The sequence below is a fragment of the Prinia subflava genome, chromosome 3 (genome assembly GCF_021018805.1).
Source record: "Prinia subflava isolate CZ2003 ecotype Zambia chromosome 3, Cam_Psub_1.2, whole genome shotgun sequence".
Taxonomy (NCBI): Eukaryota; Metazoa; Chordata; class Aves; order Passeriformes; family Cisticolidae; genus Prinia; species Prinia subflava.
In genome coordinates, this window is record NC_086249.1 from 67,764,811 (window position 1) to 67,792,284 (window position 27,474).

Genomic DNA, 27,474 nt, shown 5'->3' on the forward strand with positions numbered 1-27,474 from the left:
GTCTGACATTAAAGTTGAGTAACTGGGATCTGGATGTCACAAGCCTCCCCTGACTGCACAGCAGGCCGTGGAGCAGGAGTAAGAAAGAATAAGCCCTACAACATTCCAGGTATTGGGAATGGTGCTTTTCTGGCTCTTAACATGCTTTTAATTTCTAATAATAATAGTAACAACCTTGAGAACAATAAAACTCTTAAGAGTTGACTTGATGAGATCTGAAGTGGTGTGTGAAGTTTTCCAGCAGAATTTCAGTCACCTTTAATAATGGTTGATGTTTTCTCTCAGTTTCCATAATTGAGTCATTTTCACTTCTTGGTACTTCACAGAAAAGGAGCATTCCCATGGGCATCTTAACACTGCTGTACTTCTTCTCTCTGTTAAAAAACAGTGTGTATGAATGGGAACTGTCCCTTTTGAAGCAGATGCAGGACATTAAATGGCCCGAGTTTGTTACTCTGCAGTTTCAGGAGAAAAAGAATGGAGGAGTATCTTCAGGATACACTGAGTCCCATTTGTCTCCCTTGCAAAGAGGGGAGCTCCCATGTGTTAGTTTCTAACCAGGGATTTCAAGTCATCTTATGCTGCCTATGTAGTCAACAAAGAGGCAGCAGGCAGTTCAGGTCACCTGTGATGTGAATTGACCTCTGGGAGAAACGTCCTTCATCATCTAGAAAGTACTGATTTTAGCTGCTTTTCCTTTGATAGGAGCCATGTTTAAAGCAGTATCACTCAGCCCCTGTGGGTTCACAGCTGTATGTGGCAGGAGCCAAGAGTAATGCAGGTACAGTGAGTGGGATGGATCATGTCTGGCGGCCAAGGGCACATCCCAGCCTGTCCCCCTCTGGCAGGGCACCCACAGCTTGCCAGCACTCTGTGCCTTCCTACCACCAAACTGCAGCAAGCAACTGATGTGTATTTTGACAAAGGTATAGCTATTAAGTATTTGATTCTAGCTGCTGGCTTATTTTTGTGTGGCACATGGAATACGTATGTTGGTGGGGAGCGATTTGAGACACGTGTAAAGCTAGGAAGATAACCAATACTTTCATGTCCTGTGGCCATGTAAAATGCCATTGTCACTTCCTAGACTTTTTTTTTCCCAAGTTAGGTTTCAATCAAGTTTTGCTTCTTTTGTCACCTTCCCTACTGTAGTACTTTTCTCTGGTGTCAGGAGAGTAGATTGGCTCAGTGGAGCTAAGAACCACTCCAGGTATTTTGACGTTGATGGGCCAATCTGGCATGCCATGGTAAAGTGCATTCTCATTATTTGCCACTCATCAACAGTTGTTTTGTCACCAATCCTCTGTTGGTTTCTCTCCTTAAACCCATGCTTAGAAAATAATTGAAGCACATGCATAATAATTCCTACCCGTTCCTCCAAAGATGTAATTTTAGAATATACTTCAATAATCCTCAGATAAACATTCTTTTGTACTTTCTTTTGGTTTGTGTGTATACGACTGACTCCATTAAATTTGAAAGATGACACAATTCTGAATATAAATAAAAATCGCTTGAAGTATGAGCAAAGACAATTCCATGTTACCAGCTACAAACCATTTAGGCCTCCAGTGTGCAGTAGCATTTGCTGTCTGGCAAATGACATGCTAATTATTGCCTGTCAATCCATGAATCCTTTAGGGTGAATTGTAAGGGATTGCAGTACCTTGTAAATAGGATTGGTCTTCTCCCTTCTACTTCTGTTTATATTATGCAGTATGTAGTTGATGAGTAGAGCCTGTATGAATATACTCTTCTGTGGCAGGAGATCTGATGGAACACTTTATTTAGGTTATTTATTCCTCACCTCTGTGAAAAAGAGAAAGTCACTTTGCAGCACTGCCATGACCCATCAGCATGACACGTGCCTGATTGATTGGTGACGTGGGAGGGAAGAACCTCCATTTTAATTTTGTTACCTACTGACATTTTCACACCAAAACAAGCTTGTTTCCCACATTTCCCAGAGCAGCATCCAGTGTGTTGATATCTATGGTGGTGTTGGTTGTAAACAGGCCCCAGAATGTACTAATGTAAGAACATTTGGATGCCCTTTCGTAATGCAGCCACTTTCTTATAACTAGTTCAAATTTTCACTCTTTTCCAGTGTATTGGCAGGTGGGGTCTGACTGAGCTCTTGCTTGTAGGTGGTGGGGGTTGGGTTTGGTCGCTGCTCATGCCCGCATTGGTACCAAAAGGGAGGATGCAGCATTTCAGCTTGCTGCAGAGTAACTTTGAGAATGTCAGTGATGCATTGACATACAATGTCTTTTATCAATCGGGTATACACACAGTGCTGTGAGCCACCAGGCACATTTTTCGTGATACTTTCCATAATACTTTTCCCAGGTTAATGTCTTCCAGCTGTAAAATAGGGCATCTTTCTAATTCATTGTCCTTTTGATATTTTGTAGTTTGAAATACTTGAGTTGTACTGATAAAAGTCACAGTACATCAGAACTTAGATCTAGGATTATAAATAGGTAGGCAGATATGTCAATATATCTATATCTATCAGATAGGTGCTATTAAACTTCTAGACTACAATGCTGTGAACTTCTCACAGAGGTGCAAATCATATATTCGCTGTCGTATGACAGGCATAGTGCCAGAATTTCTTTGTTTCCACATTTGAGGTGATATCACTTTTCTTATGTCTTTTGTAATGTAGTTAACTACTTTTAACCTTACAACCTTGCTATTAATCTGTTTCACTATTTCTCAATGATGAATTCCATTTCTTTGGAAAATACTGTATACAGTTGTGTGCTAGTGTCAATAAAATTGACATTTGTGTAACAAGCTGTGGCATTTTTTCAAATTTCACTGAACATTGATTTAGTGTGAAACTGTTGGTAAATCCTTTCTTGCTAGCTGTAATAATACAGACCTTTATTTCAGACAAATACTGCTTTGACTTTGATTTATACTAGGCTACATAACTGTCATGATTACATAAACTGATAACTGTGCTGTTTTTTCCTTCTCTTTTCAAAGGAATGATTTATAAACGTGAACTGGTTTGGAACTGGAAAACATTCATGTTCTAGCAGTAAATCTTGAGTTCTTCCAGAAAATAAATAGGTTTTACTACTGGCCTAATTATATTTATTTTATATTATATTTACTGGACTATCTCAGCTGTGTTTTTTAGCACCAGGAACATTTACCTATCATAAGTTAGGGAGGACATAATCACATGATAGTAAATTGTATTTAGCCCTAATTATATGTGGTGATGTGTGTGTTTTACATTTAATCTTAGACAGCCTGTTAGCTGTGGTAGTCAAGAGCTTGTCACTTTTTTTTTTTTTTTGGTTGGATTTTATTGTATGATGCCAAAATGGCACAGACTGTAAGTGTTCTTCCACATGACAGATTTTTCTTCTAAAACAGGTTTAGATTTTCAGATGTATGGAGGAGGGGATGACTGAGAGAACACTGGGCATTTTTGGCAAACTTTCTGTGCAGTCATTAATCTGGCTGCCTACCAGAAGACAAAATGCTAATTTCAGTAATTTAATGTAGTGTATATGAATCCATGGAAGTGTAATTAATTGTCTAATTCTTTAACACTTTTAATCCAAAATGAAATGGGACTTTATATTTGTGAAAATCTGAAATTGTCATGCTTTGTGCATTAAAAGTATTGCTTTTCTTATGTAAATGTAATGCTAGCATTTCCATCCCAAACAATCAGAGGAGCATGGAAAGACTTACAAGGTATAATATACATACTCGTGTTGTGTGTAGAAATTGGGGAACTAGTAGATTTCTCCCTTCATGTTAGATCTGACTGATCTTAGCAGCAACACTGCTGTAGAAAGTCATCCTTTTTCTCTAGACTTCAACTAGATAAATTTGTACTAACTTGTCTCCTGTAGTTCCCTATGAAGTACTGATGTGAGTGTTTGAAGTTCTGCTTTGCTGGAAAGAATGGCACTCCTGGAATGATTCCTGTACTATTGTATTTATTCTCTTCTATAGAGTGGATTACAATGATAAATTTTTTTATATTAAGTTGATGTTTAGAATCACAGAATGGCCTAGGTTGGAAGGGACCTTAAGGACCACCTAGTTCCAACCCCCCTGCCATGGGCAGGAACACCTTTCACTAGACCAGGTTTCTCAGAGCTCCATCCAGTCTGGCCTCGAGCACTGCCAGGGATGGGACAGCCACAGCTTCCCAGGGCAAGCTGTTCTACTGCCTCACCACTCTCACGGTAAAGAGCTGCAGCTCGGTCATCTGTGCCTTGATCCCTTCCCTACAGAGATAGTCATTTCAGCCAGTTTTATCAGCTAAAAGACACTTAACCAGTCCCATGGTGAATGCAAGTGGATGCGTTTCCTCTGGCCTCAAGGCCATTTGGCTAGTTTGAGGACCCTGATGGCTATGTCTTCTAGCATAATTTCACATGCTGCAAATTAAGATTGTAACTCCTTGTGGTACTTTTTTGAAAGCTTGTCCTAATTGATTTCTCTTTTATCATTTTTCTTAGCAGGTTCTCTGACTGGTAGCCCTCACCTTTCAGAGCTTTCCATCAATTCCCAAGGGGGACCATCAGTGGCAAATATGACTTTATCTCCAAACTTGAGCCCTGATGCCAAGCAGTCATCTCCCTTGGTCAGCCCTTTGCTGAATGACCCGTCATGCATCAGGGCTGATGATGAGGAAGAGGTCAAAAGAAAGGTAAGGCAAATGAAGTTGACCTTGTCTCTCTTCTCTCTGATGTGTTGTGATAAGTCTGGGTCATTCCTGTTGGTTGCAACCTCAGGAGCTTGTTTGGATGGGTCTCCTATAAATCTAATTTGCTTTTAAGGAGTGGAGTTTGGTAGTTTGTTGTAACAAAACAGTCAGCTCCACTGTCTTACTGGAGAGAAAATTTCCAGGTGACAGGAAGAAAAGGAACAATGTTGAGCCTGTTGTGGGAGTATCCAACCCAGGCCCTCCAGTCTGTCTCAGCTGTGAGCACCACTGGGAGCATCTGGTTGTGGGAGTAGAAAATGCTCTCTTTGAGCCACAGCCTGCAGCATTCATCTGGGAGTGTTTGGCTCAGACCCATCATTGCAGCAAAATTGTAAGGGAGCAGCACATCCAAAGCTGCTTTCTGAAGATAAAGTGTTTGTCTGAGCCGGGCTGTTCTGGGTGCCTGCTGGCTCATCCCTCCTCTGCTGCTGGGTGAGAGGAGCTTCCTTTTGGCCTTCTGTGGTTGGTTTTTCCTCCTCAACTTGGAGCATCTCAGGAGGGAGAAAGAAACTCTGATGGCTTTGCTGGAAAGTGGGAGTTAGTGTAAGGAAGATCTCATTTCCCACTGTGCATAGTTAACAAGATGTGTGAAAGAAATTTGAGAAGAAGAAAATCTGAGAATCAGTTAATAGAGTCAGGACTCTGTGCCAGTCCAAGCACAGCCAGTGACTGTGTACACCAGCTGATGATGGTTCCTAGGGGAGTGAATCCTGACTGCCCACACAGACTCCCTTTGCAGGGTATTCACAGTGTTTCCACTATATCATTTGTCTTCAGGGAGGAAAAAAAAGGAAAATTATCTATGGATATTTTTTTCTTAATTTTTGCTTCCTGAGCAACACAGAGGATGATCAGCTGGGTTCCTTTGGCTCTTCAGAATTAAGAAATTTTACACCTATAGACTAATCTAAAATCCTTCCCCTCTCCCACTGTTAGGTTGTCCAGCCAAGAAAATCTTACAGGTTTGAATTTTTTTTTTTGAAGTATTTTTCCTGTGGATTATCATCCTGATGATGAAACTTACAATAATCAGATACAAATTTTTGTCATTTTGTCAAACTGACGCTTGATTCAAATGGTCATTTAGCCTGCAAAGGATTTCTTCATGAACCTCACAATATCTCTTGCTCCAGAAATAAACTGAAAGGAACATCAGCACCCCAAAGCAGTAGAAATCATCTTGGCAGAAAAAGAAGTCTCTCAAAAACCCGCAGAAAGCTCTTGTTCTCTTGTGTTTGCAAGGAAGGGGTTGTTTTTAGGGCTTCGGCGCTTAGGAACATTCAAGCATGAGTCACAGCATAACCACAAGCAAGGGTCACTGGTTTGTAACTCTCTTTGTGATTTATTATCTACAGTTTTTTTTCCTCCATAAAAGCAGAGGAAAACCTAATGTGCTTGCAATTTGCAGAGGTTCCCAACTGAGAAGGCTTACTTCATTGCTAAAGAAGTGGCGACTACAGAGCGAACGTACCTGAAGGACCTTGAAGTCATCACATCGGTATGTTGGCTTGAGCGTTACTCACAAACACGAGAAGCTCCAGTCAGGGGTGGCATTTCATCTGCTCCATTTAACATCCTTGCTCTTCCGTGCTGCTTTTGTATTCTGCACTGTAGATATTCTTTGCTGTGCACAGGGGTTCTCCTCCAGGGAGGAAATAACACAAAAATCAGAGAGTAGAGGTTTGCTCTGTGGTTAGTAACATGTACTAAGAAACTGTATCAGGTTGAGGAGCTTGGGACACACTTCAGTTATATTTTCTTGCTCTCATGCTTTGTGGTTATAATTACTCAAAATGCCTGTAGGCTTTCAATGGTTTCTCTTAAAACTGAAGTAGCTCCTTAGGGGCACATATAAATGTTTTCTACTGTATTAAACACCCTCCATTTATCATGAAATATTGTGGACTACCTATTTGAATGATTCTGATTTTTCAGAAAGTGAAACTGTGTGTTAAATGAGTCATTCATCTGTAGCATCTGATCAGAGTGTGATTATTAAAATCACTAAGGCAAATAGCTGCCATCTTTGCACACACAGCAACAGTCTTGTTTCAGTTCCAAGAATAATGTGTGCAAGCTCTGATCTGAAATAACCATTTTTCTGTGAAAAGGCACTGGATCCAAACCCCTTCTTGGCATTTTGGTCACCTCCAGACCTCTCAGTTCTTAAATCACCCAGTGAGGTGCATTGCCCACTCCTGTGTTAAGTGTTGTGGTAAGGAGGACATGCCTCAGGGGACAGTGTTGGGACTGGTTGGGAACCAGGGACACACTTTTCTCCTCAGCTTCTTGTCTGTTCCACAGTCCCACATGACAGATGCAGCTAATCAGACCCCAGCTCAGACAGAGCCAAGTTAGCATGGTTTTTACAGGCAGCAGGGTATCTGTGGCCCCACTGCTCCTTACCCTCTCTTTCTGGGAAGCCAGCCTGCTGAGAGAAGAGGCCAAGTTCTGTGGGACAGTCCTGCAGTCATTGCTGCAGTCTCAACAGCAGATATGCTGTTTTCACCTGGTATTTCACCCAGTGGCTGCAGAAACAAGTAGTCTTAGCTCTTCAGAGCTAAAGCCCGTTTCCCACCCCATCCTTCGTTCTCGTGGTAGGCAAATTTGAATTTGCTGGATCACCAGGAGGGATGGGCCTGATGATTAGCATACAGTTGTATCAGCTGAGCTCCACAAATGACTGGCCCAGGAGGCCACTGAGGGTGAACAAGTAGCCAGCATAGTTGGAAAAGGAACAACTGCTGTGCATGAGTCTTGAGACTTGGCAGATGAGCTTCAGCTTTAGCAGTGCTTGGTGCTGAAATAAAGCAGGGGAGAGGGAAGCTGGGGAGGGATCTCCTTTTATCTCAGGTCTGGCTCAGCTCCAGCTGATGCAGTGTCAAGCAAGACTGCTCTAACAGTCTTCCATGGTCCCAACAGCCCTCTAGGCACTGCTGGAGGTCAGCCACAGATAGCTGGAACCCCTCGGGGAAGTAAAGAGTGAGCAGTGTTACCATGTTGAAGATAATGGGCATTACTACCTTGGCAAGCTGCCTACTCCTTTGGTTTTATGTCACCCATAGTCTATTAGGGTGAAATAAAGAGAATATGAAGCAAGACTGAGCAGGAGCCTGTTTCAGTCTTTACAGTGCCTGGCAGTGCTGCTCCTGTTTTGTGATAGCAGCGTCTTTCACTTGTTCACTTTGCATGGTGCACAGTCTTCTGTGTGCACACAGCAACGTGGATGTGGGTGAACCAACTCCTGCCAAAGGCATTTCAGACAGAACTCGGCAAAAGTAAAATGCAGAGCTTCATTTTTTTTTTTTTTTTTTTTGCTTTTACTGAATTGTTTGCAAGTATTGTATTGCTCTTTCTCTTGCACATCCAGCATTTGCAAATTCAGTTTGTATTGACTAACCAGTTTGGGTTTGAAAAGAACTTTCAAGATTTGATCAATGATGGCAAAGGGGAAGGGAGTTCCTTTTTCAACTGTGCAGGGTCTGATCTCTGATAAGAGCACCAGTTCAGCACACAGGAGCGTCAGGGATAGTCTGGGTTGTACTCCTAGTGCCAGCTAAATAAGATCCTTGCTGGCTTAGCTGTCAGGAGTATTTGGGTTAGGTACATAAAGACAGAAAATGATCATGCCTTCTGCATTCCACCCACTGATAATTTTGCTTCTTTTTTCCTTTGTAGTGGTTTCAGAGTGCAGTGAGTAAAGAGGATTGCATGCCTGAAACACTGAAAAATCTAATTTTCTCCAACTTCGAACCTTTGCACAAATTTCACACTGGTTTTCTCAAGGAAATTGAGCAGAGACTTGCTCTGTGGTAAGACTGTTGATTGTTATTTATCTGTATTATTTCATGCAGTTTAGCATTTTCGCATTCCCTTTTTGCTAACTCCTTGTGATCTGCTGTAGTGCACAATTTGTGCAAGTCACAGATGTTGGTTATTAACAGACAGGGTTTATTGAATCGTGCTTTGTTCATGTTTACTTGACAAACTCTGTTGTTCAGATATCTCAGTTGCAGACGTATGCAAATGAGATCATAATTCTGGATGAAGCTTTCTCTTGCCAAATGTCAGTTTCTACATGGCAGCTCTTTTGAAGAACATGCTGCAAGCAAGGCTTATCAGTAATAAAGAGGGAGAAGCAAAGGACCAGGTTCTGTTTCTGTCAAAATAGGTACAGGCTGGGAGAATTTCACAGACCGGCTTCTCATTCTGCAGCATCACAGCTGTGACACACACAGGGTCTACAGTGCACTCTACAAATTGACAGAGTGTTGGAAGAGGACAATGGGCTTGAAAATTATCTATTCTTAACATAATAGTGACAGGAAAACATGGCATTTTTACGAAATAGCTATGAAGTGAATAATTCTTCCCTGGCAAGGCTCTTAATTCATTTGACCACTGAAATCTTAGCAGAGGCAGCAGCATAAGCAGGAACCTTCTGCTTGCTCTGACTAGACCTGTCTGGACTAGATTGTCTCGCTCTGTGTAGGCATTTTTTTGTAATTTACCTTTGGTTCTGGAAGCTGAGCTTTTTCTTCTGTTAGGAAAGTGACAACGAAAATCACGTGAGAACAAAGCAGGCGGACCTAATGGGTGTTAATCAGTTTAATTAAGACAGGTGCCTCTTTAACTAATGAATCAAAACAAAAGCAAAACACAGTCTCAGAGTGTGTGGGTTTAACTTTTGTGATGTATTGAGATCATTGAATGAGGGCACAGCACTTTGCAGACTAGAGCTGTCCAAACCCACCCTGCACAGCTGCAGAATTAGCAGGTGTTTTCTGGGAAGAGGGGAACGTGGTGCTGCCTCCTAGAGCTGACATCCTTACCCAGGACTTTGGTTGACTCCTAATATAATTATTTTTATATATATCTATGGTTTGTATATATATTTATATATAACTAACATAGTTACTCCTGAGACATGTTCTGCACAACCACCCTGCCTGTATCCATCTTTTTTTTCCTTTGGGCTGCTACTGGTGTTAATTGCATTGCACTAAGCAGCATTTATTACCCTAAGAAGGCTCTTGCAGATGTTATAAAATACTGATTGTTTCTTCAGCCTTGGTGTAAGATTAACAGTAGTTGGAGTTAATCCCAAACTAGTTGGGTTTAATGTGTGTGGCGAGAAAAGGAAAATGTATGCAGTTAGTAAAGACCAAGTTCTGCTCTCTGTCAGACCAGACAAATCTCACTGGGTGCTGACTCCTGGGCACATGTTGAATTAGAGATACCCCCTGTATCCTTCTGGTGGCATTAGAGGTGGATGCCCTGTTGTTCAGGCGTGATGTTTTTCAAAAATTGGATGATGCTGCACTACTAGCCTGCTGAGGAAAGGTGACATTGTAGTAAGTGGAGGGAAGGACCAGTTACATAAAAAGAAAGAAAAAGTACTTACGCTTCTAGACTTTCCATTTTTACTTTGTTTCTGCTTTTCATTTAGCTTCTTTTAGAGCTGAGTAAACCTTCTGTTTTTCAGCTTCTCCATAAAGTTTCACAGGGTGGTAAACCTCAGTTTAAAGCTGCTAATATCATATTTTAACTGCACTTACCCTGTGATTTAAAGTGCTGATCTGCTACAAAGTTACTTTGCAATCCAAACTTGTTCAAAAATATTCTGCTGAGGTAACTTTGTCCCAGCTGGGCACCTCGTTCTGACTTTGTCAGCTCAGCTATTGCATGTCCTTCCACAGTTAGCATAAAGCCACTGGGATTTCTCCGTCAGCCGCTCTGAATCACTTGACAGAAAAGAGTCACGTTCCTGCGTGCAGTTGCAACCAACAGCCTGGATGCACCTAATGTAATACCCCTGTTGCAGACAGTGATTGTTGTTAAAGTTCTGGAAGATTTGAATACGTGCCTTGGGAAGGGAGGCAGACTTGCTGACAGGTATTATTTTGGAGGTGCTGATGTTTCTATGTAATGCCACAGATGCTGAGATAAGCCACAAGCAATAAACTCTATCCTACAGAGATTAGTGTTTAATTAAACAGTGAGTGACAAAATTAAACAGCCTCTCAGCATCTACAAGAAGCTGGTGGCAGTGTGGTAGGGAATTCCTTCAGCAGCATGGTCAAGGTCACTGAGCTCAATGTCCCCACTGCCAGAGTGGTACCTCTCTCTTTAGCCCTGGGTGTTTTTAAGGCAGTGGGCTCTGGCTGTGCTCACCACCTCAGGCCAGGTCACTCCCAGCTGCCAGCAGATCATAGGCCTGGCTGAGCTGGTGGCACAGCTGCAGGCAGGTGTGGGCAGGATTCAAGCCAGCTCATTTAAATCTGATACTTCCACAGCTCTTAAATTTCCAGGCAGGTGGATGGGGGAGGAAGGTGGGACACTTGTCCTGAGACATGAGCTTGCTCTGCATTTGTCAGAGGGTGATGTGTCCTACAAAAAAAGGGCTTTTGAAAGAAAGGGTTGTGGGCTTCATGAAGCTGCTGGAAACTCCTGGCTACCACCATGTGCTGTGGGAGCTTGTGAGAGAGAGAGCCTCCTGCAGCCCGTCATGTGTGTTCCCCTACTGAGTAGGATGCTGGGTTTTATCAGCTTCAAGTGCAATTCAGCCTGCTCACTCTACACAGACATAAGTGCAGTTCTCTAAGGTTTGTTTCAAACTTCACGCTGCATTTTGGAAGATCTAACAGGAGGTCGTTCCCTGCGCTCTTAGACCTTGGGTCATGTTGAAGCTGATGCTGATGCAGAAGAGCTGTGATGAGAGCAAGGCTCGGGGGAATTGCACATGAAAATTGTTAGATATCTCCATGCTTTTAAATTGTTAAAACATCTACAGACTTTTAGTATTTGGCTGGAGGAAGTTCAGATTGTGTACATTCTTAAAAACATTTCTGGCTTGCTTGAAGGCTTCTGAAGTGTTTGAATCTGCAGTGAGGGGCAGCCTGTTTGCTACAGAACATCTTAAGCACCAGTATCCTGTTGACCTGGTTATAGATTCTGGCAGGTCTGATCTGTTTCTTTGCACATTTCACTCATTTTTTTCTCACCCATTTTTCTCTTTAGTGCTGCATTTCCTAAGAGCAGCACATCCCAGTGTCCAAGGCCTTGTGGTAGTTTTTAGTAAGACATAGATCGACACCAACAGCCAGCTGCAGAATATAGGAAGTCAGTGCATTTTTCTCAGCCAGAGTTTCTTTCTGGCCATGCAACTGAGAAGATCCCTGGTGATTTTATTGCACAGCATCCTAAGATGAACGATACCATGCTCTGGGCCATTTTTCCAGCCCTGCCTGTGCTGTTGCAGGGCCAGTAAAGCAGCCCATGCATCTCCTCAGTTGCCCCAGCTGTGCTGAGCCCTGGAGACGGGCCGTGTTCCTGGGAGCAGGTGAAATACCCCACTGGAGGCTGTGTGGTTTGAGGAGGGGAAGGATGAGTGGGTAGAGGCAGGCATGGTGCTTAGCCCTCTCACACAGGAAGAGCAGAAGAGCAGGAAGCTGCCCCAGGTGGGAGAGGGAAAAGCACACGCCAGGCTGTTCTGTGAGCAAGTGCCAGAAGAGCTGCATCCGGCCCTGGGGCATGCAGATGCTGGTCCTGGCTGCCAGCACTCCTCAGCAAGGCTTTGGGTGCAAGGCCAGGAGTTCCCAAGCCTTTTTGCTGGGAGAAAATGTGTGAGGCATATGTCAGTGACTTCAAGCTGCCTCCTGTTACCAGTGAGATTTTATGGCAAGGAGGAAGAGGTGTGGGCAGCGCAGGTAGAGTGTGACATACTTCATTATCCTTCATCAGCTTCTGGATAATTGAATCTGAGAAGTCAGTGAGGTTCTACTCCTTCTTTTATCCCAGCTGTTTAATAAGCTGTTCATTTGGGCCACAAGTACCATTTTCCATCCAAAAGAACTGAGTTCATCTTTCCACACCCCATTACAAGTTTCCACACTGATTTCTTGAAATGATGACAGAAAGTGGCAAATAGAGAACCATAAGTATCCCCCTTTTCTGACCCCTGAGCAGCATAGAGAGCAATGCTGGAGCAAGCCATGATAGCTGTTTCTGCCCAAGGAAGCCCTCATCAGGTAGTACAAATCTGTGTTTTGGGCCTTCTCCATGTGCTAGGAAAGAAAAGCGTTGTGTACTTCCCAGAAGTGCAGGCAGACTCATCTTCTCCCAGGGAAGCTGCTAGTTTGACTCGCAGATCTTTCTGAGGAAAGCTGCTGCTCAGTGTTACCAGATGGGAATGTGTGGCTGATAATTTGCAAAAAAAAAAGGGCTCTTAATCTTAGCATATGAAAGGAGAAGGCACAATCAGGATTTGTGGAAGCAAAATTGAAAACCTGTAATAAAAAAGCACTCAGAGTGTAGGAAGATGAGCCAAATGTTGATTTATTAACCGGTTTTTGTTTGAGAAGAAATACTTGTGCTCAGGAAGAGCAGCATGATAGACAGTTCATATAAACAAGGCAGCAGTCCTTCTCTGCCTTCTCAAAAGCAGAGTGCTGGCTGTTCAGCTGGTTCTGCATGTCTGGTGAGGAGGCACGAGGAGGGCAGTTTCAAAAGTGTCTTTGTCCTGTGTACAGAAATGAGGTATGTGTTGCTGTACAAACCTCTGAGTTATGCACTGCAGATTCCTGGGAGCAAGACATTGAGAGGGGCTTGGTGCCAGCACACTGGGCTCTATTTTGAGAGGATAGTTTTCATTGCTGAAGTCACTTTTAGGTGCCTCTGGGGATTGGAACTGTGCTACGCCCAAATTAACTGGAAATGGTGGGAGAGAAACATCCAGGATCTATTAGTCAGAGCCACGTTGTGTCCATCTCTGTGGCTCTCCCGACAGGATATGCCCAGGATCAGCTCTGAGGCTGTTCCACAGCAAGACATGGAATGCTGTTGCATTCACAGCGTGTCTTCATGCAGTGGTGTTACGTGCTCAGATCCCTTACCATCTAAAAGCGTTACTGATGCATGTGTGCTGTAGCTTGGGTTTCTCCCACAACAGGGGTGGCCATCCCAAAGTCTTGAAATGTATACGCACCCTCCATGACTCTGGGAAGCTCTGAGGGCTTCAGCAGTGCATTTCTTAGGCTCTGAGCAGCATGTCATACACCACTCACTGCTGAAAGTCCAGCTGGATGGGGCAGGGCAGTAAGAAGCGCTGTGTAACAGCAGGGTGTGAGCAAGGAAGGGGGGGGTTTGCTTTTATTGACTCTTCTTTTCCAATTACAAAATGTTCTTCTTATTTAAACAGCAGTTGTAATGGGAAATGTTTAAGATATTTTTTAATATTAGAACTTTAGTTAATAATCAAGTCATAAAAGACTTCGAAGTGTCTAGGTCTTCAAAGAACCGACTATCATATTCAGGAGGGAGTTCCTGAGCATGTAACACAAGGTCACGCATTGTAAATATAATTTGTTACAATTGATTTATTATTACTTTGGCTGCAATTCAAGGGCTGCAATCAAAGACTTCTGTGTTTACCTCAAAAAAATCTTTATTGAGATATCTTTCTCTTCTTTTTTGCCTTTCCACCATCCCCATCGAATTTCTGTTCATTCTGATTGAGGGTATGGGCTGACTTGAGATTTCCTTCTATTATTTTTTCAATTATATACACTAAGAACTTTATGTAATTCAAAAATCTGACAGAGCTGCTTGTGTAATCCCTGTAAGTCAAGTTGATGGCTATTTGGAGTAATATATATAAAGTAATATCTGAATTTCTTACCAGATATAAGTCAGGCTCCTCTTTTCTTGCTTTGCTGTAAAAAGGAAGGGGCTACTTGGATAAAAATGGGAAATGCCCTTATTATACAATAATGTCCTCATTTTTCAGCATGATTTTCAGTGGCTTGAGACCTCCCCCACAATGTCAGTGGATTAAAGGCACATTATGTGTGGGGAAAGCTGCTCCTACATCTTCTATGGAGACGGGCATCATAAATCAGTTCCTGATGAAAAGCTGTAAGACCCTAGGCCCTAAGCTTTGTCCCTTCTCACTGGCAGATAGATACCATGTTCAAACAGTTACCCATGAAAACAAGGAGTAAGAAGAACAATTTAGCCATTGATGCACAACAAATGAGCAGCTCCTTCCCTCTCAGCAAGCTGAGTGTTGCCATTCAAAACATACACCACAGGGAGAGCTCTCTTTTCTGCTCCTGTGCTTTGGGCGGTTGCAGCAGTAAGACATCATCTGATATGTTGTGTGCTTGCATTTTTTTTATAGTCTCTGTATTTGGATACTCTTTTCTTCATGTTTCTTCTTGTCTTCTTGGGATTTTCATGATGAGGAGCTGGGGAAGATGGCAGTATAGCATAGGGTTTGCTCTGGGGTGCCAGCATGGAGCTGGGGTAGAGTGGAGGTTGGGTTTTAGGAGGCAGATGGGAAAGCTGTCTGTTCCCTCCCGCCCAGTTTCAGCTTTCCCTGCCTCTCTGTCCACATTACAGCCTACATGCCTGTGCACCATCCCCAGTGGGAAAATCATCTCTGTTGCAAGAGAAATTTATTTGCCTGGAAATAAATAACTAAAGCAAGAAAAGTGGCTGGAACAAGGAGCAATATGCAGCCATCACATTTCTGTATTTTCTCCTAAGAAAACCTGGATTTATTTCTTACAGCAGGACGCATCTGTGTGCAGCACAGGTCATCTCTGTCAGCCTGAGCTGAGGGCTCTGGTACCACTCAGCTCTTCACTGTTCAGCCAAAGCTGGGGAGTGGCTGTTGCTTCTGGGGAACCCTCTTCTCTCTGTCACTCTGCCAAGATGCAGAGCAAGTTTGGAAAGCCCTAAAAGTCTGTGGCCAATGCCCATGAAGGGGGACCATTCCTGATGCCTTGTGATGCTGATGTGGTGAGATGCTGTGCAAGCAGTCAGTGCTGGTGGTGCTGGGGAGGGTCCAGTGGGTCAGCTTTTATGAAATAAGGACCTGACTGTTCCGTGAACAATCTCACTGACTATTAGCTGTTGGAAACACTCCCTGTGACTTTGGAAAGCTTTGGCTCAGCCTCTGAGTAGCTAGCTAGTAGATAAGACATGTGCAATGTGTATTCTAGCCAATCTGTATTATAGCCTTCAGATCAGAAAAGCAGTGTCTATTTAGAAGAAGCAGTCTGTAATGATGTACTTAATATTTATCTTGGCAGTAAGTAGATAACTATATATTTCATACTCAGAAAGGTACAAAACTGCTGAAGTCCATTAGGTTAAATCAAATGTAGACACATGGAAAAGGATCCAGGCAGTGCCAGAGAACGAGAGAATAACACATAAAGCAAGAATTCTTAAGAGATAGTTGCTGAATACCATGCCATTGCTGGCAGCAGCACAATTTCATCTGGCTTTGATATTCCTGAGCTTTGGAGGGGATGCTGCATGCTGCCTTCACGGGTGGAGGGTGGCTTTCCCTCGCTTCCTGCCAGTGTGGGGCTACTGCCTGGGACTTCACATGGTTGTGGTTTTCAGTCAGGGGCACTTGGATATGCACCACTTGGAGCAGAGCTTTAGTGGCTGGAAGGTTTTATTTACAACCTGTCAGAGGAAATCTCAGTGGGGAGAGCTGCTGGATAGATAGGACGTGGAGGAAGGGAGAATTAAGGAACAGCATAGAGTAGAGATGATTTGACAGACAGAGGCTTCTTGAAGACAGAAATGGTGCTTTTATCCTCAGGTAATGTGAAAACTGTAGTCTTGTGACGTCCTTACATACCTCTGCTGTTACTTTCAGTTTAGACATTTCTTGGGCATGGTTTGACTTATGGCAGTGTTTATATTACATAATGTTTTTGCAAAACAGCAATGGTAATTAAAGTTACCACAGACACAACCCAACTTCCTACCCTCAATGTAACCTTTGGGTTCAGAAAAAAAAATTTAAATCTTGTTGAGAACTGTTTTTCCTTGCCTAAGTGGCCATGTGAGTGCCTGGGAGGGTTAACACAATAGGAAATCATTAAAGACAGCCTATGAAACTGGGTGTTGTTCAAATGAACATAGAGCAATCCCTTGTTTATCAGTGGAGTCTCTTTGTCTGTTAAAAGATAAAGTTGGAAAGGGGAGGAGAACAATGCTTCTCCCTTCACACTCTTTTGAAAGCATAGCTTTGTTGAAACAGATCTGTAAGAGTTAGGTTCTTGCGGTCATGATTTTTCCGCCTGTGTTTTCAAAAAACGTGTTTCGTTTCACTCAGAGCGTGTTAACCTTGCCTGTCTCACACATGGATTTAGATACAGGAATACCTTTTTTATCAGGAAAACTGTGTACTGTGCTGCTACAAATGCTGCAGTCACTGAAGTGCAGCTGGCTGGGTGGGAGGCAGCACTTTGCGTTTGTAATACCATAAGTGAAATACTGAATGAAACTTCCTGCCAGTATGTAACACTTAGGAGTCAAAGCCAGATGCTGGATGGATTTTTTTTTTGGCCCCACTGTCCTTTGCACAAGCAGAAAGCTTTTCAGGGGAGGAACAGCCCCCAGGTCCTGTTCTGGGATTCAGTCATGGTATCTGAACAGAATTAACCTTCTGCTCTAAGATGACATATTCTCATGGGACTCTGATGGCTTCTTTTTCCCCCAAACTGTTTCCAGCCTTCTCTGGTGTGTTCAACAACGTTAGCAATTTTCTTTAGAAGTCTAATGCTTCTGTAAAGTGCCTGCCCTCTTTGTTGTTGAGAGTGAAAGCCAGGCTGGGTGAAGGGTGTACTGTACCTGGGAATTACATGTGTGTCAGGAAGACCTCACATGCTTCCGAGAGAAGGAGCGAGGGTCAGGGTTTTAAAAGAAATGGGCTATTGAGTTTCAGTGCTTCTAATTGATTATGCAGTTTTATTGCATGACTGAAGTGTGTGGCATTTTTCTTGCTGACAGGGAAGGCCGCTGTAATGCTCACATTAAAGGAGATTACCAAAGAATCGGAGATGTTATGCTGAAGAACATTCAGAGTATGAAGGTAGGAATGATCCTATAACTACTGAGCTTTGACAGGGATTAATGTTAGGATGCTTTTCATTTCCATATGATGTTGCCTCTTGTGCTGGTTTTTGCCAATTCTAATGTAGGCTTAAGCTATGAAAGTTTCCTTTGATGACATAGCAAGCATTTGGTGGATTTCCCTGGGATTTCAGAATTGCAAGCTGATTTTACATTGTCCAGCCCCTTTCCTCCATTCTCCTAAGAACAGAAGCAGCAAACACAAAATTTCAGGAATATTTCATTTCTAGTTCTTTTTTTTCCTTCAAATAAGAAGGCAAAGCATTGGAATTTGTGTGGCTGAAGAGACTGTTCACATACTGAGTGTGCCTATTTTTTTCATGCAAATATTCATGTTAAGATATTGCAGGATTAGTGACCATAAGCTGGATATTGATTTGATTTGGGAAAGTTATGTTTGTGCACTACAGTGCCAACTTAGGTGAAAGGTTTTTGAATCATGAGAATAATTGCCTCTGATACCTTTAAAACCAGAAGTAAAAATACATGTATAAACCATAAATCTAGGTGTAATGTTTGGCAGAGTTTGCAAGTGTTCTTAGACTAGCCAGAGAAGTATTCTCAATGCTCTGAGAATTTTTTTCTGAAAATTACTGAGAAATTGGCAGGGAATGCAGGCACAGGAGCCTGTGAAAACTCTACACATTTGTACAGTATGGATGTAAGCTCACCTTACTCTATTTTATCCATACATCCAGGTCAGTGTGGGGCAAAACATGCCATTTCACCTTCAGCATGCAGATCTCAGAGCGATTTTGAAACTCTCCAATAAACCTTTCCTTGGGGATGGCCACTTGGGCATTGTGCAGTTAGTAAATGGAGCAGCCTTGAGTCCTTGGCTGGAGGAGAGAGCAGTTCAATCATTACAGCTCTCCCGAGATGCTCACTAGGACTCGGTTTATCTTCCAGAAGGACAGAGAGAGACACGGCCAAGTGAAGGGACGCACAAGCGATTACACGGCAGGTCAGAAACAGGGAACGCAGAAAGCTCAATTACCATCCCCAACACAGCCTTGTCACCAGTTAGGCAGCCTTACTCTCTCTGCAGTGTACTTAGCCAGGAACTACTTTTTCCCCTCAAGATGTAATTCACCTGCATTGGAAGAAATGTAGTAGGGGATTTTTCTACCTCCATCTCTGCTCTCAAGAGTTACGCAGCTCTTCACAAACAGTTTTTAGAATACCAGAGAGCTTCAGACAGACTTGGTCTCTGCTGCAAGGTATCTTGCAACATTTAATTGTCTGTCCTTTGCTGTCTGCAGGTCCTTCTGGGGCACTAGTCTAAAGGCAGTGTACAGTCTTCACTGCACCTTAGAGCTGGCAGCCTGCTTTCACCTTTCCCATTTTCCCTTTCTCATTAAAGGGTTTTACTTCATTTCCTTTGAGATCCACCACCACTGATCAACTGATATGTGGAGTAAAGAGACAAAAGCTAGTTTAACTAAAAAGAACTGCACAAAAACCAGAAATAAAGTTAGTTAAAACTGTACTTATTTATCATGAGATCTGTTGAAAGATCTGCAAACTGACACTGCATGTTTAAGTAACATAGGAAAGAAGTTAAGAGCAAGTAATTACTGGGCAGCCTCTGTAGCAGCCCAGAGGGTCTGCTGTGTCTTTTTCTGAGTTACAGACTTGTAAAATGAATATACAGTGTGTGGAGGAAGCAGCTTGGCTCTAGGGAAGGTATGTTTCTGGTAAACATGCCACAAATCACAGGAGAGAGAGAGTTGACTGGAAATGCATCAAAAAGCACAAGCTTCAGATTAAGCCAGAACGTCTTCTCAAGTCCATTCAATTTATGCATTCAGTTTCTTTTTGCTGCTGCTTAATATTCTACCTTATAATGGAAAACAATAGTTGGCTGCTCAGAAAAGCTCGGTATATCCTGAAGAACCAGTTCACCTTTTGCAAAACACAATTAATTCCCTGTGTAAATTGTTAAATAAACAAACTGCTGAATTGTTTTAAGGGGGAGTTCTGAATATCTGTGATACTGAGACCTAAATAGAGTTACCTATTTCATGCAAATCTCATTCATTGCTGATGTGCAGCTCCCCTGCTGCCAGTGGGATTATTTAGAGACTGCACCAAGGAGAAGATGATGTAGCCCAAGGATGAAGAGCTTGTAACATGCCCCATTTCTGTCGGGCAATGCCTCTGGTTTTGTGTTTGTTTAGTTTCCCAAGAGATGCAACTTCTCATTAATAAGAGCAAAGCCAGAAGTCCATTTGCCTGCATCTCAGTTCCCCAAAACCACCTACGGGAAACTGGGGCATCTAAATCCCTTCATCCTTTTAGAAAACCCCATTCACATTTTTTGGCTGTCTCCATTGCACCTACTTGCACAAGCTGTGTTCACGTCACCTCCTTGCCTTTGGATTTCTCACTGATAAGAGAGTTCGTTTTGTTGAATTATGTACTTTAGTTTTCCTGGGAATGCAGAGGGAGTGGGGGTGTCTACTTCAAATGAGTCATGCCTTCTCTCCTTTGCAAGTGAATATCAGAGCTATTGTGTCGTACAGTGATTTTGTTTGCAAAATCCCCACTGCTGCGCTAGTTGGATGTGTTATTGGATTAGGTATGGGCTGAGTCATGTCTCTCAGTGATTGTTGAGCCTCCTCTTTTCTTTCATACGTAAAAGCAACTGACAATTCACCTGCGAAAGCACAATGAGATTCTAACGGAGCTGGAGAATGGGATCAAGAACTCCCGCAAGCTGGAGACCTTTTGCAGAGATTTTGAACTACAGAAAGTCTGCTACTTGCCTCTCAATACCTTCCTCCTCAGACCATTACACAGGCTTATGCACTACAAGCAGATAATGGAGAGGCTTTGCAAGCACTATCCTCCAAGCCACATGGACTTTAGGGATTCAAGAGGTAAGTAAGAGAAAAGGTGTCAGTTCCTGGGGCTGGGGAGTGGCATCCAAATCCATTAGAGCTGTATGGCTGGAGAAAAAATCATCTTTTTTTTTTTAAACCTACATCAAAACATGATTGAGTTGCAAAATCCACCACTCAGAACACCATAAACAGTAGGATTTAGGTTGCTCTTCTATACACATTAGGCCACAGTCTGGGCAGGTACTTGGAAGAGAATTCTGCTGGGGGTTATTAAACACGCAGAAATGACAGCAGGTTCAGGAAGTCTCTTGAACTGAAAACAGTTGGGAGAGAGCACAGGGAACATACCATATGTGCTTGTGTTATTCCTAGCTTTCCTTAGAGATCCTCTAATAACACAAAATACTAGCCCAGGTGAACCCTTCGTCTGACCCAGTTGGGCTGCTGTTATTATGTCTTTCAGTGTTGTCTTTTTTTTCAAGAATACAATTTGCTCTGTTATCCTTTCCATGATTTGTTTCAGGAGCTCAAAGCAGCCAGCATGGGTTGGTTTTGGATTTGGGGCTGGTTTTTTTTTCAAACATGAAGAAATTGCCCTTCTGTAGCCTTGCCAACTTACTGCCTGCCATTTCCTTCTGATGGTTTGTTCTCCTTCCTCCTTGCACCTGTCTCCCACACCTGTTGTGAGCTGTGTGTTCAAGGGTAGCTCCGTGATCTGTACAGCATTGCTGCAGATCCACGGAAGAACTTGGGCAGGGAGCAGTGCTCAGCACAACTGCTCCCAGGCATAACATGTGAGCTGAGCTCCCTCAGATTCCGTGGGATGAGACCCACAGAATGCAGAGCTAACCCCACCTGTGGCAGTAAGAAATGCCACAGAGACCTGTGACACTGGAGTGCTGTGTGACACAGGTGTTGGCCCAAATGTTGCTGCTCCCTGAATGATCTCAAAGAAGGCAGCAAGTAGAGCCTGCATTTCTTTCAGCCAAGGCTAGAGGATGAGGATGATGTGTCCATTCTCCTCTCCTCAGACAATGTCACAGTCTGATTCTGCTTCACTTTTGAAATGGATACGAGCATAGGTTTCACAGGTGACAATAAGAGAACATGAGGAGAGTGTGATGTAAAGACTCCATCACTCTGGGATCAGTTTCTTACTAAGGTGTTTTTAGATTTTTTTTAAGGTCAGAGTCTAAAGGAAGCAAAAAAAAAAGTGAATTGAATCTTAGAAGAGACCATAAGTCTCCCACTAGCAGATGGATGAACTGAGCAATGATGTGAGAAGGAAGATGGAACCACTGTTCATGTGACTGTGGTTTTTGAACACAAATTATTGTAGCTGCTCTTCTGGCACTGAAGTCAGCCAGTGTCTTTGGCCCATTCAGAGACTGCCACCCAGCCAGGTGTATCAAGGCTGATGCTCCCACACATGATGGCACAGGGAGTTGGTGATGTCTTTGGAGAGAATGAGGTGGAGCCATGATGTGACTCAGTGATGTGCAGCCCTTTAGTTGTTCCCATTGATGGGACTGAGGACAAACCCCAAGGCGTTTGCCATCTGAAATGATACAAGAAGTGACACTGCCATTCCCTGCTGTTTTCAAATATGGACCTGACCCAGTGTGATGGAAGCAGGGGGTGGGGGAGAAAAGCTTTTTTTTCAAGCATAGAGCACATCCCTAGATTGTAGCAATTTAAGTCCTTTATGAGAATCCATTCATTGGTGCTGTGGATTGTCCATACTCTTCTTATAAAGTTCCTGTGGCTAAAACAGAGCAAATTTTTGGGAAATAGACTGTCTCTTCATTACAACACTTACAATTACAACACTTTCAATTACAACACTTCATCCCCTTCCACTGTATAAGATGATGTCCAGAGTTTAGGTGAGTTTTAGTCTGCCTGAGTAGCTTTATGCTGTAGAGGTGAAGAGTAGCACAAGAAGGTTCATGAGCTGGGTACTGCTGACAAAAGCCATATTTCTTTTTGAACATTCTTGTAAATTTTTAATAAGCACTTTATGGATTTGTCCATCTAGCTGCTTTGGCTGAGATTTCTGAAATGGTGGCTCAGCTCCATGGCAATATGATAAAGATGGAGAACTTCCAGAAGCTGCATGAACTGAAGAAAGACTTGATAGGCATGGACAATCTGGTGATCCCCGGAAGGGTAAGTAACAGAGTTGTGATTAGGATTTGATACAATTTCAAATCATTAGGTATATTTTCAAAATCTGCTTATTAGGGACACATGTGAAATTGCCTTTCCTCATCTGAACCTTTTTCTGTCACCAGAACTCTCAGATGTAAACACAATAATGCCAAATATCATGATTTAACCCCAGCCAGTAGCCAAGACCCACACAGCTGCTTGCTCACTGCTGCACCAGCAGGACCGGGCAGAGAATTGACGGTTGTTAAAAGCAATCAAGAGAACTCGTGGGTTGAGAGAAAGACAGTTTAACAGGGAAAGCAGAAGCCATGCACACAAGCAAAGCAAAACAAGGAATTGATTCACTGCTTCCCATGGGCAGACAGGTGTTCAGCCATCCCAGGAGAGCAGGGCCCCATCATGTGTAATAGGGACTTGGGAAAATACCATCACTTCAAATGATTCCCCCCTTCCTTCTTCTTCCCCTCACTGTACATACTGAGCATGATGTCACATGGTCTGAATATCGCCTTGGTCAGTTTGAATCCCCTGTCCTGGCTGTGTCTCCTCCCAGCTTCACATGCATCTCCAACTCCCTTGCCACTGTAGCAGTAGGAAAAGCAGAAAAGGTCTTTGCTCCGTGTAAGCCTTGCTCAGCAATGACAAAAACATCTCTTTATTATCAATGCTGTATTCAGCTACCTGTGCTCAGCACAAATCCAACATACACCCCCATACCAGCTGTGGTGAAGAAATTAGCTATCCCAGCCAAAGCCAGCACACCATAGAAAACAGCACCTTTAAAGCAGGAAAAGGCAATCCTCTATATTACCTTTTACTGACTTTTAAAGTTCTGTCTTCTGTATAGATTTGGACAGTGTTAGGCAATTCCAAACATCTTTTACAACAGAGACAGTAAAAATGTAGTATTTATCACAGCATGCAGAGCTTGAGCAGTTGCACATTTCATGCTGCCCATATTCTCTTTTCCCAGCCCCTGGTGCTACAGCTTGACAAATTAAAGGCAAGTAAGGCATTTGTGCTGGAGGAACTTCAGCCCTTTCACCATGCCTTGCTTTGAAACTCATGGCCCTGGGGAGGAGCAGTCTCTTCAGTCTACCTGTAACATTAGGCAATAATTTTTGAGACAGTGTTGCCTTAAGTAAACACTTTTAATTGTGCTGTAAGAATACCAACATCTCTTTCTTACTTATCATGCCTTTTTAAAATCAAAGTCTCATTTCAGAACAAATGAGCCACAGTGTAATATTTGTAGCCTTTTTTATTTTCTTAGGCACATGTATGTGTGGGTGCAAACTTGAAAGTTGTCTGTTGCTGAAGTAGTTTCCTCCCCACTCCCTTGCCTCTTGTGTGTAACACACAAAACCAGAACTTGTGGCCAGGTTTGAATTTGATGTGACATTGGGAAGGCAGTGCTGAGCACAGATATTTTGGGAGTTGTGGCTGTTCCCCACTCCCTCCCTTTACCTCTTCCCTGTCTCCAAGCAGCTGCCACAGTTCATGTTTCTTTCTAGTGATCCACTGACTGTTCACATCCTTGGCAAGTCCCTCGGGACATTTCACAGCCTCTGCATCTCTCTATCACATGAAATTAAATGCTGTCATCGGGTATTTCTGCTACCCTAGTCTATTTAAAGGCTGAGCAGTCTTCCTGTCCTAGGAAGTTCAAGGAAAAGGCAGATGGGGGGCAGAAGTTGTTTGCCTGCCAAGACAAGAAGCGTTGGCCACCATGCTCTGGCACATGCCCAGGGTGTTGCAGCTTCCAGCCCTGTGGCTGTTCTTCTGGCTCTGCCTCAAGTCCCCGCCCTGGTGCAGGCAGGGCTGGGAGGCAAATGCCACTGTAGCCCCATCCTCTTCAGGATGTCCCAGAGCAGGATGTCTGCTGCTGAGCTGGTTCCGTACTGGACGTGAAAAGGCCCCGTGGCTGCCTGTCCCTGCAGGTGGCAGTGGCCTGTCCCTGCAGGTGGCAGTGGCCTGTCCCTGCAGGTGGCAGTGACCTGCAGCTCTGGATCCCTGCGATCACCACCGCTGGCCGTGCTGGTGCCGAGCCTGCCAGGGACCATCAGATGGTACCACATGGTTCTAACCATGATTAATAGTCCTTGGTGGCCAACAACAGTTTCCAGTGGCCTCCCTGGTGCCATGAGCCTACTGTGGTGTAGGGATAAGCACCTCTAGCTACTTTTCCACCCTTCAGCCCTTAGGCAGTGCAGGTGGGGGGACTGAACACACCAAAGCAAGATTGTTTCTCTGAATAGGTTGATCTGAGCCAATTTATTCCTATGGTGCAGGTGATTTAGGTGCTTTATATAGGATTTTACATCCACAATTATCAGTAGAATGACCTTATAAAGACTGTAATAAATAAAAATAAACCGCTTAGCAGAAGCTGGAGGGAGTGACTGCAAAATGATATTTTCATAGGTTTTAGAGAAATATAAGGATGAATTACTGCAGAGTTCACAGTAAGCCCAGGAAATACAGCATTTTTGGAAGTTTCAGATGTGCTACTTTTCCTCTATTTCCATCTCTAAACATTCTTAAACACTATGGTCTGAATTAACGTGCTGTATTATATGACATGGATGGTGCTGGGATAACTCACACTGCCAGACAAATGTCTTTCTTTGTCTGCTGCTAATGGTGATGTTGAATTGTGTAGCCGGGTTTACATTGCAGTGAATGAGAGCAATGTATGCCATATGCACCACAGAAGATTACCAGTGGCTAACCAAGAACACATATATCATTAGTTTTTTATGTCATTTGTGCTGTGAAAAATACTCACTAAAAACTGATGAACGAAGGAGCTGTCTGAAGGAATTAATGTCAGGTAAAGACAATTTTGCTTTGCTGAATTTTCTTAATATGAATGAAAGGAGTTCATCCTAAAGACAGTTATGAACACAAAGAAATTATCCTATAACTTAGATTTCCAATATATTTAATAAAAATAAAAGTCTTGGTAACTGATAAGTCATTTGTATGACCAAGTAGTCATATTTCTGTTTGCATACTAAAAAAATCATAATTTCTGCAGGAGATACATTTCTATTTTGTATTTGTTTCCCACAGGAGTTCATTAGACTGGGCAGTCTTAGTAAGTTGTCTGGAAAAGGTTTACAGCAACGGATGTTTTTTCTGGTAAGCAAGAAGACAATTTTTCTTTGTACAATGAAATGTAACTCTAGGCATCTACTAGGCATAACTGTTAGACTTGAATTTTGAATTACAGTAAGTATTTTTAAACAGCCTTGTTTAAATTAACACAGTACATCACCCGTGCAGCTGGTTGTTAAGAACATACATTTCTGTTCAAATCCAATATTCTCTTTGTAACTGCTTCTTACAAAGATAAAACTATTTTTCATATGACAATGTGAATATAATGATAAAATAATACCTCCTTGTACCTTGTCTTAAATAAAAGCAGAGTCATTACAAAATGAAAAGTGGTACCAGGGATAGTGATCATATTCAGAAAGGAAGATAAAGAGTGACTCCTGGTGATATGAACAATAATTCACATAATGCTCTCAGAAAATATAACAGAACCCAATTTTTCCATAAACCATCCAGTTCTAACACGAGTGCCCAGCATGTTGATGGACCTGCCTGTACTTAGAGATACATTTTGTAGGTTTTGCACTTAGGGAAGTTTGTCTCCTCCCACCACTTTGACATTATGGTGATCCCACTCAGTCTCTGATCTGCAGAAGTCCACTGGACAGTTCCTCCTTTCTTCCCAGCCAGCTGATTTGCTCCCAAGCTCCTCATGTCACTGCTCTTGTGCCCTTGGTGCTGGGGACTTGGGATGCCCAGCAGAGTGCACAGATTTTTTAGTACACAAAACCCTGAAGAGTCAGTGCAGTGTGACAGAAAAATGCTTCCTTGGTTTCTTGTGTGCCAAAAGTGAAGGCAGTGGCTGTGTAGAAAAGCTTGTGAGTGTGCTAGATTTTACACAGTCTGACATTTAATCTTTCAAATGGGCCAAAGATATAACCTGATAAATCTACCTGAGTAGGATTATCCTCTGCCTTTAAAGGCACTGAAGAGGAAGCCTAATAAATACGGTGCATATTTTCTTGCATACCAACAGATACTAGATGATGCCTTGGTATTATACTTGTATGAAACAATCAAAATCTGAGAACTAGACGCCTAAGTCAGTTGCTTTCACTGTCAAAGAAGTCTTTTATCTGTCTCATGCACCAGAATCTATTTGGAGGTAAAATCCCAGGTCAGTACTGTGGGATTCCAAACACACGTGTAATCATTGGCAAAATTAAGTCTCCCTCTAGTGGCTGATCCACAAAGCTTCATTAATTACTGCTGCTGCATTGTAGAGGTCTGTGGTGAGAGCTCTCTTTCACACCACAGAGTGTGATTTTCATGATGCAACAGTCTGGTTTGAGAAAAACACCCTCTGACCCAGGTGGCCCAGTGAAAATATTCTGTTTCTTTTTATGGCAACAAAATGCAGGCAGTTACTTGACATGCTTCGGACAACTATTGTTACCTGCAGGAAGCTCTACAGATTGAGATTCTCAGTCTCTTCACCTTGGTATTTTTAACCTAAAACCATCTACCTTAAAACAGGTCTCCCAGCTTCCTTCTGAATATAAGGAGTAAAAGACAGCCCCTCTGTTTACAAGGGCTGAATTGGACACACCTCTTGGCCAGGTTTACTTACCTTTCTCTCAAAGCAAGAGAGAATATTGGTGAAAGACACACCTTCCATAGCTTCCAAGTGCAGCAGAGTGTGAAATG

At 42.8% G+C, this 27,474-nt stretch overlaps 1 protein-coding gene across 6 annotated transcripts in view; it reads left to right on the plus strand.

Annotated features, from left to right (window-relative positions):
* Window positions 1-27,474, plus strand: part of FARP1 (FERM, ARH/RhoGEF and pleckstrin domain protein 1) — a 202,496-nt gene that overhangs the window by 165,973 nt on the left and 9,049 nt on the right. For 4 of the 6 annotated variants that reach the window (XM_063392335.1, XM_063392340.1, XM_063392336.1 and 1 more), the window contains exons 14-20: window positions 4,500-4,690; window positions 6,156-6,245; window positions 8,426-8,559; window positions 17,564-17,645; window positions 20,331-20,568; window positions 22,571-22,701; window positions 25,780-25,848. In XM_063392335.1, the coding sequence (XP_063248405.1) occupies window positions 4,500-4,690; window positions 6,156-6,245; window positions 8,426-8,559; window positions 17,564-17,645; window positions 20,331-20,568; window positions 22,571-22,701; window positions 25,780-25,848 (935 nt within the window). The remainder of the gene's footprint in view (window positions 1-4,499; window positions 4,691-6,155; window positions 6,246-8,425; window positions 8,560-17,563; window positions 17,646-20,330; window positions 20,569-22,570; window positions 22,702-25,779; window positions 25,849-27,474) is intronic. The other 2 variants (XM_063392339.1, XM_063392341.1) reach the window with 1 other exon arrangement.